Source organism: Rhea pennata, chromosome 9 (assembly GCF_028389875.1).
Source record: "Rhea pennata isolate bPtePen1 chromosome 9, bPtePen1.pri, whole genome shotgun sequence".
Taxonomy (NCBI): Eukaryota; Metazoa; Chordata; class Aves; order Rheiformes; family Rheidae; genus Rhea; species Rhea pennata.
The window spans coordinates 17,191,855-17,207,706 of NC_084671.1; the positions used below are offsets into that span (position 1 = coordinate 17,191,855).

The 15,852-nt window shown below is 37.9% G+C and overlaps 1 protein-coding gene across 1 annotated transcript in view; it reads left to right on the plus strand.

The window, feature by feature from the left end:
- Positions 1-584: 584 nt before the first annotated feature.
- Positions 585-15,852, plus strand: part of SLC9A9 (solute carrier family 9 member A9) — a 205,712-nt gene continuing 190,444 nt past the window's right edge. The window contains exons 1-4 of the mRNA XM_062582591.1: positions 585-930; positions 9,522-9,724; positions 14,727-14,804; positions 15,427-15,503. Of these exons, the coding sequence (XP_062438575.1) occupies positions 756-930; positions 9,522-9,724; positions 14,727-14,804; positions 15,427-15,503 (533 nt within the window). The 5' untranslated portion in view covers positions 585-755. The remainder of the gene's footprint in view (positions 931-9,521; positions 9,725-14,726; positions 14,805-15,426; positions 15,504-15,852) is intronic.

The window sequence follows — 15,852 nt, forward strand, 5'->3', positions numbered from 1 at the left end:
AATTCGTACTGTCTTCTTGGTTAAACTGAGTAATAAGTGTTCAAACAGCAGAAATTAAAAGTAATTTCCACTATATTTTGTCCAGTTTGATTAGGTTATTGTAAGTGCTCCAAGTTCTAGGTAACCAGACCTTGGCTTTCACAGAGATCTCTCTATCCTCCTGCAAGACCAATGCAAGTTCAGGGCCTAAATCTTGAAATCCTTATCCATTACTTAGGGTAGTAATAACCTTTCTTCTCTATTGCTTAGATTTAAAATTGGGAAAGCGGAAAGATTTTTTTTTTTTAACTTCCAAAAATGCAGCAAAGATTGCTTATATCATTTTCTCAACATCAGTTAGGTTTTGCCATCTCAGACTATATCAAGACCAAACATGATTTTTAGGATTGAGATTGTGCTGTAAGTTACAGGAACAAACATTACGAACACAGACTAAATCATTCCAACAAAACTGGAGAAACAGCAGAGCCCGAGCCTTGCAGAGACCCACGCACGCACAGCTGGAGGAAGCGCAGTCCAGCGATGCAACTGCAACGTTAGAAATGAGACAGGGCGGCTTTAAGAGAGAAACAGGAAGCTGTAACTAGAATCCAGCCGAATTCGGAGCTGGGGCACTTTGCCCTGAGGCTGCAAATGAAGCAGATGTGTTTGTGAATTTCTGTAGTGTCTGGACATTTTTGTACCAAAGGTGATAACGCGTACCTTCCTCTGAATTTTTCTTTTATTTTGCACATACTTTCCATAAAGGGAATGAAATGGAGAAGTTAAGGAAATATGTATCGGTAAAAGATGAAGATCAGCTTTATCATCAGGGAGCTGTGGAGTTGCTGGTCTTTAATTTTCTGCTCATTCTTACGATATTAACAATTTGGTTATTTAAAAACCGTCGATTCCGCTTTCTGCATGAAACTGGAGGAGCCATGGTTTACGGTGAGTATATATTCAAGCACCAATTAAAATGGGACTAGCAGCGTATATATGATTGGGCACTTTAGATCAAGTCTGACAAAGCTCAGAGAATGTACTGAAATGTCATCCTGCCCTTATCGGTAAAACAATAAGGCAACTTAACCATCTCTCATGAGGTAGCTAGAGGTTGACTTGTGACTGGAGTAAATATCCTGAGATTATCCTCAGGATGTGCACATTATGTTACTCTATGGGCAGACAGCCCCTAAATGACACCTGAGGAGTAATGGAATTTACTGTTTTCAAAAGAATGAAATGCCCACGTTGAGAGATTACGCAATGTGCATATTTTGCATGCTTGTTTTGTACAGTGTTCAAATGTGTTAGACTGAGAAGTCCAGTGGATCTGCCTGTGTTTTCTAATAGTTTCAACCATCTCAAGATTTTTGGTTTTTTTCCCTGCTGTGCCTTTGAAAAGCGACTACGAAGAATGCCTCTCTCTAGTCTTCTCTGAATGGTGTCATTGTACTGTTATTTCAGTTTGCCTATCTAGTTCTAATCTTCCTTCATGCAGTTTTGCAATATCGTGCTTCGCTCTCACATAGAGCCTTCTGCATCGTCCACTGCTAAGAAGTACTGGCCAGTTTAATTACATACACTTATGTGTATAATGATTTGTCTTGTTTCTTACTCTTGTTTCACTTTGAGAAAAATATGCAATTTCCATTTCTGTTGCCATAAAACACATAGTAGTAACACTGTCAAGACTGAAGGAAAAGAAACAAATCAACAGCTCTGTCATTATGCATCTGAATTCCAGCCTACTTTGACTCTGCCTCATTCTATGCACATCGCATACACCAGAGCTGTAGCAACCACAGCAGCTTTTGTTCAAGTTACATGTTTTGAAGAACTTTTGGTTATCATGTCACACCACACACAACTTCTACAGAGGTCCAACTGCCAGCTCACAGCACAAACGGCCACTTACCCCTACGTTTAGGGGCGAGCTTCGTTAGCTCTCTCAATATCAAACACTTTAAGATGACCTCAGTTCCATAGGAAGATTGCATAGGAAGATCACAGTCCTCCTTGTATGCCTTTCAAACTAATTAGGTAAATTAAAGGGTAAATACGAAGTTTCAGGAACAGTGGCTATTTCATCTTCTTGGCTCACTTCCTAAGCAAGTAAACAACAAGCTCCTGCATTAAGCCAGTCACCCAGCGCTTATCTCCTGGGTGGGGAAAGTCAGTGGGATCTCTTACTTCTTATCTGTCCTGTTCTGAAGTTGTGAAAAATAATTTATTTGATGATATGCCCTTTATTTTGTAATCTCTCACACCTAGAAAATACACTTTCATTGAATCAGTTGATACTGAAATACATATTAGTGATACTTAGTTAAATGCAGTGTTTTTCCCTGTCATGCATCACCTAGATAGGTGTTCAACAGTTTTTAGACTGTACAAGCTGCATAGGATCACTGAGAATACATTTAATTGTTGCATTTTTATTAATATCTGCCAAAAGGAAAAAAATTAAATACTGTGCAAAATATTATGACTAACTTGTAAAATATGACAATTTTTTTCTATTTGCATGGGTAACTTCTAATAGTTTCCTTCAGTACTTTTGAACACTTTTCCACACACACCTTCAACATTATTTGAAGATTTAGACAAAAGCCTACAAAAATAGAAATTAGATTTGGGAGTGGGGGGGAAATACAACCTTATGCAAATAAATCAGTGTTTCTTTAGAGTTTATCCATCTTTGGATACCATCCTGCTTCCTGCCCAGAACATAACCAGCACATCATAAGGATAAGCAGATCATGATATTCTTTTGATCAGTTAAGAGATCAGTCCTGCAGCAGAACAGAACTCCTGAATTATTAACGCATTCTCATGAACAAAGGACACATTCCTCATGGTTGTAAACAAACTAATCTATTTAGTCCTGTATTATTTATGGCAGCCTTGAAATAGAAAAAAATGCTTATTCACAGGATCTTAAAAGCTTGTGAAGTCCATTCTACCTTTACCCTTAGAAGTTTTGGATATGAGTTTGGGTGTCTTTAGTGTCATGAAATACTATATAATGAAAGAGAAAGTGGAATTTCAGAGGTTCTGATAGCAGCATCAGATCAAGAGGCAAAAACTTCAGGAGAAAATCAGCTTAGGCATCTCTTAGGCACAGGACCCAAGTGCCACGGCACTGAGCCGATTCCTGCCCTCACTTACAATGCAGTTAAGCCCACGTAACTGCTACAACTGATTTTCTTCTTTTTGTGTGATTTTTCGTTTGTCTTCATTATAAGGTCAATTCTTTCATACATTTCACACAAACAGAAAGTCTCAGCCATACCGTAAGCTTTACTCCAGCCCACTGAGCTATTTGCTAGATTTTTGCATAAACGGCAACACAAGAAGCAGGTGAGTTCACTTAAGATGACAGAAGAACACGACCAACTCTTTGCAGGCTGCATCCCATGCTATGGGAGATAGGGCTGTAGCCCTTTATCAAGGCTGTATGCAGTCAGATGAGAAAGCAAAAAATGAGGAAGAGCAGAAAAAAAGCATAGAAATTCAACTACAGGAAGAAGTTTTCAAATTAGTGCCAAGTGCTGAACAGCCTCATATTGGACACAGAACATCCTGATAGAAAGTTCTATTAAAAGTACAGGAAAAGCAGAAGTATTTTTGCATAAGTTTCATGAGAAAATGCAGTTTAGACTAAAGAGTCTCAGCTAAAAAAAATGATCCCATACTTGTAAACAGTCTATTTCAAAACCTTAAAATTTGACATGCGTTAGTTTTTTATATGAAACCAAAATTTCTACACTAAATACAGCTATAGTCCCATTAAACACCTTTCAGTAGTTGTAAAGAAAAAAAAAACATTTAGCTAGACTCAGAATTAATTCACAATAGAACAGAACATTTCTACACAGACTTTACATTTGTACAGTACATATAAATACAAAGATATATGTATATATGAATTTCAAGATAGTCAGTTTGAAACTCTTTATATAATCAAGGGAGCTTCGTTTGTTCATTCTGGCACCAAATTGAAAAATCAGTTACTCACAAATAAGGATAAAGAATGTGAACTTACCTGCCTACAGAGCTAGCTCAGTGAAATACTGACTGAAGCACTGGAATTTCTAATCCTCCCCAGAATTTAGGTATCAGGGCTACATGCAGGTGCTACCAGTTACATGTGATTAAGAGGTTAGAGCCAGCCTGCTGGTAGGCAGCCAGAACTAATCCCTACCAAAAGAAGGCACAGGCACAAGCACCCACTATTGGCAAGAAAATCTGTGCCCTTTTATCTGCTAGGTTAATTAGCAGCTTCGGTGGAAGATGATTCTCAGCTGGAATAGATTTCACCCCCAGGGAATATGTAATACTGATGAGGGTGGAGGTGAAGCTGGTCAAAGGCACACCTGCCTTCCAAATTGTGCTTCTACGGAGCTGTTCATGGGAGACTGGAAAGAAGACATAAAAAATATGAATGACACAGAACACGGTCATTGCAGCTCTCAAAAGAGAGAACTGGATCCCTGCTGGAGTGGCTAGAGATGGTTCCTGCAGTTTTGAGCAGTAGACTTTAGGGATGGGATCGGAGCTCTACCATGCTCTTTTTTTTTTTTTTTTTTTCCAGTTGTTGGTTGACCCTTGGCAGCTGTGCGATGGGAATGCTAGCTCATGGCAGCTCGCACTCAGCCTTTTCTGAGGATCCCATGAAATGTGTGTGGAAGAGTGGCATGTAATCAGAGTTCTTGATTCAGCTCTGGTGGAGATGTCCAGTCATTAGACAATATGATTCTTACACTTCCTAAATCCATTCCTGCCTTCTTGTGCAGATTGGTTATGGTTTCATTCAGATTATGAATGTTTTGCATACCCCTAATTCTCAGAGGCAGCAGTGGATGCAACGAGTCCCAGAGAGTGAGATCTCAAGTCCTGGGTAGAATAACAAAGATGATGATAGATTAATTTTTTGTCTTCCTCACTGCAATGTTGATAATGAAGAAAACTTGTCAAGACCCAGAGTAAAGTGTAGGAAAATTGACATGTTATAGATGAAGCATTCTCAAGTAGATAGGTGACAGCATTCTTAAGCTAAATAATTTTTGAAGAAATTCTAAAATAGTTGGGAAAATAAAGTTATGGACAAAACTGCATCCCCGAGTGCCTTTCCTTAGCCAAGCATTTAACAACAGACCAGACAGAATCCCAGTCCTGTTTGGCTCAGCAGTTTAGTATAGGTGCCTTAAGAAGACCCTTCCAATACTTTTACCTATCATCAAAGATTTTATCCTGCTTCCACTGAAGAGACTGAAAAAACTTCATTGCTTTCAATAGAAACATGACTGGGCTCTAGTTAGAGTAAGATTTTGTTCAGGGAGAGCTCACTGCAAAGGACAATTCATGTTTTTTTAAAAAAACTTGTAATATTAGTTACACCTTTTTCTATTTCAGTCCAGCTTTGAAATAAATGTGCTTTAAAAATGAATTCAGTAAACCCTCGTATTGAATACACATTAATACATTAAAATGCATTAAATAAAAGGAAGCTGAAAACATTTATAAGATTTGGACTCCTAGAATACAGGATATGCTGTGCTGAGTACACTCAAGTTCAGCCTTCCATGATAAGCTTCTGCATTCACAACTACCTTCATTCTTAACTGATGTGACGCTATTTGAAACGTTTTTCTTCTCACTAACAGTGCATTAGTATGCTACCTACTTTTGATGTTAAGTAACTGCTGATGCAGTATCATTCCTGACTGATCTTGAGAGAGTTTTGACTACTAAATTCCTAGCCTTCCATGATAAAGTCAGGTTTTCTGTGTGCACCCCTATGACAAAACAGAATGAGGTGGTGTTATTTGTACTAAAGGTGTATTTTTACATATTAAGTCTATATAAATTTTGAGGATAGTTTCATGTTTAGTATTCTGCCATGGAAACACTGATTGCGAGGAAACTAGAAATTGTTACTCTTTTTCATATTAGATGCATTCCAAATGACTATGATTTTTCCTAAGTGTTCTTTTTAAATGAACTATAAATAATGTTTTGGAAGATAGATTACAAAAGCATGATTTCACTTTGGAAGGTGAAGTAGTAAGAGAAAAAGTACATTATATATAGACCTGGTTAGAAAGGAATTATTTCTGTTAGAATATAATCTGGGCTCCTGAATTCTATTGCAAAATCATTAAATAATGATTTAAAGCAGAAAATGCATTCCATAAATGTTACATGAACTCAGATATTAAATAGTGTCTTCCCAGATATTTTATACCCCATGATTTTTATATAGAGTGTTTGGCACATTTCTTATTACTTAAGGAACCATAGGATTCTATCACCTATATGGATTCCTGCAACATAGTATAGTGATACAGCAATTGTCTTTGATAGATCCTTCTGCACAGCACTTGAGAATTTTCCGAATCAACCCATCAGTACGGATACCATCCCGATTTTGTTCAAATCTATCATATTATTTCTATGATCTTTGCCACAAGGAGCACAAAGCCCCATCAATGCCCTGAGAGCACTGAATGTTAGAATCTGCTCCAATGTCATTACTCCAACATATGGATGGAGTACGTACGTGTGTGCGCTCTGGAGACTCTTAAAATGTCATTGTTATTTCTGTTGCGCTGCCATTAAGTATCTTGGTGGCTTAGTACATTATCCTGGTCTGGACTCCATCTGAGAGTAAGATCCAAAGCTGGGAGAAGAAAAAGCAAAAAGCAGGAGTGAATTCTAGTTTGAGATCATGGCTAAAGATAACATTTTGTCAGAATACAGATTAAGAGCAGGCCTTCTCTATTTTGGTGTAAACTTGACACTATTGTTTGCAATAATTTGCCCACACAATTTATAGCAAAGGCATTAATGTAATAGAGAACATTAGTTCTCATTTTTAAAAATATCTAACAATCTGGTTCAAAGCATATGTTACACAAGCTGATACAACAAACTTTCTAGGAATCTCAAAACAGAGTAGAAAACCATCACCTGCCTACCTGGCAGTAGAGGAGGGACAGTGAAGACAAAGTGTGTCTGCCAGTCTCTACTGATGTCCTTTGAGCAGTTCCAAATAGCCTTTCTAGCATGTGTGTAAGTCAGTCAGTAATCAGTTAAACTTCAAAAGCTAAAAAAAAAAAAAAAAAAAAAAAAAAAAAAAAAAAAAAAAATCAGAAAAAGAGCTGCAAATGGTAGACTTTAAACTCCTATTTTTAAAACCAATTTTATGTTTTTAGCACTTCATGATTTTTGAGCTCTCAGTTTAAAATGGCTGCTATTTCCTTACAGTCTTTTGTATGCAGCAGCAGGAGGACTGTTAAGTGTCATACTCTTTCTTGCCAGTATAACAGAAACAAGACTAATAGAAAAAAATATATAGCTACATACTTTTGGAAGACATAGTATGAGTATAAGGAGCTAGGTAAGCCTGTCAAGGAAAAGGCAGGAGAATGTGCATGGCAAGTTAATGACAGACACTGTAAAGGAACAAGTAAATATAGAGTCCAGGAAATGCAGCAAGGCAGGAAAAGATGTTGGGTGAAAACAGAAGAATCATCAGTGGGAGATACAAGGAGGGACATATAGAGAAATTTGGTAAGCAGACAAAGAGAGACTGCAGAAGAAAAGAACATGAAAGTGAAAGAAAAGACATTGGGATGGGTGACCAGGATGGATCGGCACGTTCTTCTAACCAAACCCTTCTTGCCACCTGGCTATTCTAAACCTGTACCATCTAGTGACTTGATACTGCTTTTGTTAAATTGTGTGTTGCCAAATTGCCCTGTTCCTGACTACACTTCTTCAGTCACAGTCCTTGAGCAGGCATTGATGGATGTCTACAAAATGTTTCTGTTACTTGAACATATTAAGTCTATCTAGCATACATTGTGTGATTGGACCAAAAGTTGGAAAAATGAAAGTTTTACATTCCAGACAATGAGAAGGAAGAATTTTGTCCAAACACCAAGTGATTTTTTAAAAAATTTATTTGCAATTTAGTTTGGAAATGAAATAATGTGGTTCTTCTAGAGAAAAAAAAAAAAAAGACCAAAAATCTTGACTGTTTTAACTAATTAATGGTTTCCAGAGTTCTGATTCGTGATTTTGGACATCTGGGACTGACCACTGTAGGAGTCATATTTTACAGTAACATTTACAGTGCTTGCTTACCTTTTCCTAAAAAGTGCTTTCCCCAGAAGTGTTGAGGAATTGTCTTTTACTGCAGCTAGATTATTTGATTTATTGCACCAATGCTATATAACTTCAAAAAGTGGCCTTGGGATTTTCTGCTGCTTATCTAAATCCTGTAGCATTTAAAGAAATCAACCATACTAAACAAGAGAGACAACAATACAGCTGTTACTCCTTGTGGCATCAATCCAGCTAACTATGATTGCCTTACATGTACAGCAGAAATCTGCAATTCAGAGATTTTATGTTCTTACAAACAGCAATAACAGAGACATTCTATTTATCTAAGCATTTATAACCACTTTTATCACAATGGCATCTGATTGCTGAATAACATTTAAACTTTAACATCATGTTTGTCAGATTCCTATCAGCTATTCCCTGTAACTTATTTCTTACCTTCATTATTAAATATATGTATTTAGATGTGTAGATGGCTTCTGTCCATATTTAATCTGAATATTCTTACCATTTTATGAATATATTCCTAATCAGTAACTTTAACATGTAACATGTTCATGAACTTCACGACCTGAGGCATATAGGACATTCAAGAAGCATGAAAGTTAAATGTGGAAACCTCATCCAAGTCTCTGATGGTGGAAATTATCTCCAGTAACTTTATCTGGCTAAATCTTTGTCCCCTCTCCTGCAGTATTCTTGCAAACTCCCAAAGAGAAACTTGCACCTCCCAGAGAGAACCGGTAGAAGTATATTCTCCTTTGTTAACCCTAAAGGGAGCCTAAATGATCTTGGATAAGAGTTCTAATTTTTTAATAAACCAGAACCTTAATCCCAATCATAATCTTCCTTTCCTCTTCCCACTTTTATTTTCATTTTCATGCAACCTCATAAATACAGTCTTTTACAGAAACCATAATGCGTCAGTGGATAGTGTGTCAGAGTTTTGTCCCCACAAATGATGTGAGTAAAATCACTACGAGCTCAGCTGATCTCTGTGTGCTCAGTGTAGCACTTCCGTTACGTAGTCATGCTCCTTCTCTAAGTATCTGTTGAACTTGTGGTGGTTCAGTAGCTCAGTCAATAACCCCACCAGAATGATTCCAGCAGCTGGATCACAAAACAGGAATACAATTGAGCACATGTCAAACCAGTATTTGTATCCACATTACAACGGAACAGTCATTTCAGAAGAATACTTTACGGTCATACATCAAGTACTGCATGAAGTGTACCTGTGTGAAGGTGGAAGCACTGAGAAAGTGGTGTCCTAGCTATAGTGGAGCAAAGAGGGCAAGTTAATTTTTCTCTAAGTCAATAATTGTAACACATTTCTTAATCTCTTTGCTTTTTTTTTTTTTTTTTTTTGTGTGTGTGTGTGTGTGTTGTGTTTTGTTCTCCAGGCCTTGTAATGGGGTTGATTATACGATATGCAACAAAACCATCAGATGTTGAAAGTGGAACTGTTTATGAATGTGAAAAGCTGAAATTTGGGCCATCTACTCTACTCATTAATATAACTAACCAAGTGTATGAATATCAGTACAAAAGAGAGATCAGCCATCACAATGTCAATGGCCACCAAGGCAACGCAATGCTTCAAAAGGTAAAAGCTATCTTCTTTCTGTTCTAAACTGTGTAAGATGTTTCTTTCATTTACACACTTGAGAGAGATAAACAAGTTTCAAGCTAAAATATGACCCAGAGAGTTACGGGCTATTCTGAATTTAGGGTGAGCAAGGTAAGTAAGGAGGGAGAACAGGAAAAGGAAGCAAGATGCAGTAGAAACCTGACTCTCATTCAGTTCTGAGTTCTGAGTTCAGCTGGCTGTATGTGTGAAGCATAATTGCCTGAACTCTCTCACATGACAGTCCTCCCCCCCAGAAAACACGGATTTCATCAGAAGCAGCGGCACCTGTTCTCTTGGGCCCACCTCACCAGTACTTTATAAACCTCACTGAAATCTTCCGCTGTCCTCTGTCTTAAACGTGGCTTGTTCTGGCAACGTAACACAGGGGAGAGAGTTACCTTCTGTGTACAGCGTGGGTACGGCGTGAGGCCAAACATTTGACATCATGCAAACCGGCGAACAAGTAAACTTCTACGGATGGATTTTTCTAACACTTAAATGTATTACAGCGCTCTCCTGCGTTCGTGCACCCGTGCAGTAGCGGGGATTTCACTGGCTATCCCCAAGCCTGCAGAGACAGTCATATGGCAGTTCTGGCAGGGTGCAAAAGGGGAAGTGTGAGAGGAAGTTTGGAGTCCTTTACAAGGTCATGGCCTTTTTTGTGTTTTCTACTGTATAACAATTAAATATTTATCTTGTTAGTATTATCTTAATAATTAATATCTTACATTGTTCTTGTTTTATAAGATATTCTTCTCCTAAAACCTCCTGTGTGTTATATGCATGCATGTGCATAGACATGGACATGTGCGCTCTCACACCCCCACACAAGTCTACGACCAGAGTTTCGGGTGAGATCCCTACCAGCCAGAAAAGCTAGAGCTGCTGCTGGTCTGGGGGCAGGGCGGTCAAGTCACGCTAAGCCACAGTGGACTCAACACATTTCCCTCATCAATCACTGGAAAATATTTACAGATAAATCTTGCCACTATTAAACAGTTCCACTTGAAAAGATATATTGTTACATTACAAAGAGAAATTGTTAAGTTCATATACCTACATTTTCTTTCCTAACCCTTGCAACCTCTACTTCCTGTAACGTTCACTTGCTTAAAAAAATGACAACTTAAAAACTTGTGGGTGCAGAGGGACTTTTTAAAAACAGATTTTATGCTCAAAGGCATCAAGTAGTCACATGAAAGTTCTAAGCCCCTCAGAAATTACTCTATTTTTACAATACTAAAATATATTACTTTGCTTTTTTCCAAGTATTCTTAATGTTTATCTAGCATAGTAATACGTGATCCAATGGATGATAGTGGTTATCATTAAAACCGCCTTCCGTTAGGCTTAGAAAAGTACCCTGGGGAACTCCGGTACACAAACGTCAGCAGAAGTAGAATTTCACCATCTGATCCTATCGCTTGCTGCTGCAGGACCCTTGTGCGCCTGCTGCTGCTGCTGCTGCTGCTGCTGCTGCTGCTGCTGCTGCTGCTGCTCCTGTTCCTGCCTTAGGCCCCCGTGACTCTCGGAAGGAGCTATCATCTGGTCAAGGGCTATGGGAGCTGCCGGGGTGGAGACAGGAAAGGACTGTGGCACACTAGTCAGGTTTTGCTGAGTCCTCATCCTTTTTCCTGCAAGCTGGTTGCGAGAGATTTGTCTCAGTCAAAGCACATGTTTGCTTTCCAAGCTATACGTACTAATCTACTACATTTGAACGTCTTCACTGAATCAGGAATACTGAAGCTGCCTTGTATTGTAAGAAAGGAGGAGCGCACAAATTGCTGTTGCCCTTAAAGGGCATTGCCTGATCTTCTCTTCATAGTCTTTGCTGAAAGGTCCTTAAAAGTCTCAGCTGGGTAGTTAGTACTGTGGATGTCTCCAGATTAAAAGAGAGGGCTCAGCCTACTATTATTTTCATGCCTTTTTCCCTTAAAATGATCTGGCAAATGTCCTCTTAAAAAAAAGGGGGGGGGGGAGCAAGGGGAGAGAGGGGAATTCAACAGCATTTAAGAGACAAAATCGATGCCTGGCAGTCTTCCTGACTATTGCAAAAACAGGGATATAAAAAAATAAAAAACAGGATTGCACCAAGCTCTAAGGTTTTGTACAACTCCAATTCCCTTTTGACTTCAGGATAAAAGTTTACTAAGTGCATCTATCAGAAAGAATAGTCTGTGCCATGACTTACAAATATCCATCCTTTATAGTACAGTTTATAATAAGAAGACATGCAGTCAGGATTTCTGATGCCTGTAGAAAAAAATACGTTATTTGTGGAATTACTCCCAAAATTAAAATTTGAGACTGTTAGTTTATAAGGGAAACAAAATTCATTTTCTCTCTTATTTTCCATAAATTTGTCAGCATAGCAAAAGTTGCTAATACATTATTTGCCAGCTAGTTCTTATCAACTTAATAATTCAAAGTAAGCAGAATGAAAAGAAAAAAAGCTGAGCTCTCACTTCCTGTTTATTAAATCAAGCTATCCATTAGTAAGAAGACAGCAGTAATTTTGTAGGCAGATCTTATTCTTTTGAAGCTAAATAATTCATCCAGTATACTGTAGCCATAAAATGTTACTTTATCCAAACAAAGGAGCTGCAAGCCATTGTGCTAATTATATCCCATCTCTTTTAAAATTTTAAAAATTTTAAAGTTACACAGGCTTATTAAAATAAGGTTTTGCTCCAGCAATGTTGTGGTTTTAAACTTCTGTTTTACTGAAATGAAGTGCAGTGGCTGAACATCACCATTGCTCTTTCTCTCTCTGCCTGAAGCTGGTGGCAGATCGGACCAGTGTGCTGGTAAGAGCTGAGAAAAGAAGTTTTTGCCTTGCCTAATGTCACATGCTTTATAGCATTATTTACTTGTATACTATTTTGCTGTTTGCAAAAATGCAAAAATCTGTGAGATGTGTATAAAATACAGTGTTAGCTGATCAATACACTATTTGAAATCGGGATGCATTAGCAGTTTTGCAACACCTCAATACCTGCAATGGCAGTCAGGAATCAGAATCACATATGGTGATCGAAATGGTTTACATTTTCTACTGTGTTTTGATCTTTTTCTACTGTACTTAGACCAGTCTTCATCCATTTAAGGGAAAGTTATGCTAGCATAAAGTTGGTTTGCCTGGCTTTTATGCCAACCATTTATCCCCTTCTCATGCCTGGAACACACAGGAAAGGAGAGTCAGCTGCTTTCTGACGATGGAGCTAAATCGTTCTCTATCATCAGTTGCTTGCTGAAGGACAGTCCCAGAGCCTGCTACTGACTCATACAGATCAATTCCCTCTGTATGCAAGTGCAAATGCACCAGGAGAACGCGAAGAACATATTAACTATCTCTTCTGAGAATAGATTTATGCTGAACATAATCTAGGCCAAAATTCTTAAAAATGTAATTTGTTTCCAAAAGACTGTTTATTATATGCACATCCTCTATTACATTGAGCTCAAATCCTTCACCTAGCAGCTTTTCATAGAAATTATGCAGATTTTATACTTCACTGAAAGAGGAATAATTCACTAGCTCTCTGACTAGTACTGGTGTAGTTTCTCTGAAGTAAACAAATTCACAGCACTTTATACCAGCTGAGGATCTGACATTATAAGAATATACTTATATAACTATTTATAATGTCAGATCTTCAGCTGCATCTTGAGACTATTCCAAGAATATTCCAAGTCTGAATAACATCCCCTCAGTTCTGAAAGCAAATAGCAGCTCAGTTATTTCCTGGAAGAAAATATTTCAGTTTCATTGCTATGACGATATGACTTGCAATGTCAGCACAGATAGAAAAAACACACATTAGTAAGGATATTATCAGTAAATCAGTTGATCTGCTAATAATTAAGCACATCACACACTTAAGTAAGGATATTATTGGTAAATCAGTTGAGCTGCTAATAATTCAGCATATCACAAAACATTTAAATTGAATAAACTCTTCTAAAAGAAGTGTCAAAACCTTTAAATCTGGAAGAAAAGGCTTCATGCCATTTGTGAACTTCAAATGTCATCAGGAAGTGCTTTTGCAGGAAAGGACAATTTGCGCCTTGCAAACTTACATTTTGTTAGCAAGTAGAAACAGCCAGTTACTGTGGAAAGCCTAGAACTTGTTTTGTTGTAGTCAGTCTAAACTGATGGACTGGACTGGACAGACTATATTTTACTAGATGTGTTATGAGGGAAAAGAATCCAGTCAGTGGATTGATTGAGAAACTTTAGAACAACAGGAGCTTGTGCTGGCAGTTGCGTAGAACTGATTGTATGTCTCGTCCAAGTTGTATTACCTAACAACATGCATTTTCTTTACTGTTAAAATTTGAAGTGAAACGTAGCACTTCTGATTACTTTTAGGTTAACTTACCATGAAGGAATGAAGATGGTCTAGATGTGCACACTTCTCACGTGGAGTAGTGCAAGAAAGCATATACTGTTAGCTGATAACCAGCAGCTCATTAAGGAACATTAGCAGGCTCTATCGGTACATAACAGAGATGGTTTGAGAGAAACATTACTTTGGACTTCTGGTAGTGCAGGTATTTTCTGTTACTGCCACTCTGTGGGCAGGAAATTGAGGCAGAAGGTTGTGCCTTTCCTGAGACGAACAGGAAGCCTGTGTCTGAACCACGGCTCTCAAGTTGCATGGTCTGAAGTGCAGGTACTTACTGCCAGATGTAGCATCACTTGTAGGTGTTCCGGTTAGACCAGCGCATGGCAAATTTCCTCCTAGTTAATATTTTAAACATTCAAGTAGAATTATATATATATGTATATGTATATATATAAGCAGTAGGGAAATACACGTTCATAACTGAATAATATTCTGACCTCCAGATGTTCATGTGTGACTCATTAAAGCTGACACTGAGATAAATCCTGACAAGAAGGTACAATTAAAAGCTATCCTATCAAATGAAATGCTGATTTCTCCTTACATTTTCTTTTTTTTCTTTCTGACAGATGACATTTGATCCTTCCATCTTCTTCAACATTTTGCTGCCACCCATTATATTTCATGCTGGATATAGTTTAAAAAAGGTATGTGCTTCTTTATTATGTTACAGAAGTAGGTGAATGTGATTGCTACTTTGTAGATCCAGCAGGCCAGTGACACAGAAAAGTCAGTTAATAATTATATTGCATGGCAATAATCTTAAAAGAGCAGGAGAATATGACAGACAACGGACCTTATTCTGCTCCCATTTTGCACCTGTGTGAAGCTTTGATTGTGCCGTTTGTAACATATGGGCATACTGCAGTGGTCAGAAGAGGCCACTTTGAACCTGGTGACACAGCATGTAGACAGCAGCCTATCAGAGTTTCATACGATCGTGGACTTAGTGTATGCAAGGGATGTGATTACGGTAATGCTTGCATCAGATACTGTCAAGCTGAACTTGTGTTATGATACTGGAGCATTTGGCTACATATATAAAAGAGGGAAGTTCAATGGCATTCCAAGCAGCAAAACATGAATCATCTTAAATCATATTTTCAAAAGTATCATCTTCTGCAGCCTATATTGTTTCATTTTACATCTGAGCTATTGGCTAGAACAAAGCAAGAATAGATGGAATGGAACTTCTAGGTGCAGTTCTTCAATTTGGTTTTATTGTCCTATTATTAACAAAATGCTTTTTTTTCAAATTTTCCTCTGCAGAGACATTTTTTTCGTAACCTAGGATCAATTTTAACATACGCTTTCTTGGGAACTGCTATCTCTTGCATTGTGATAGGGTAAGTGATTGCCTTCTGTTATTATTATTATTAGCATTATGGAAGTGATTATCAATGCTCTGTATTTTTCCTGATTACAAACTAAACTGCAAAAAGAATTGTTGACTCTGCATGGTCAATATACTTCACAACATGTGAAGCAGATAAAGTAATTCCTTACCAGGGAATGCTGAGATGGAAAAGCCAAGACTTTTAGATAGTAAGTCCTTTCTAAGGCACTCAAGAAATTGCATCCTTCATTTCCGGTTTGTGCCCAGTATAGGTATGAACGGCTTTCTACGATCCTATAGCTTGAACAGCCTGTCCCAAGAACGGGAACCATTGTCTTGTTTGAAATTATGCTTGAAAC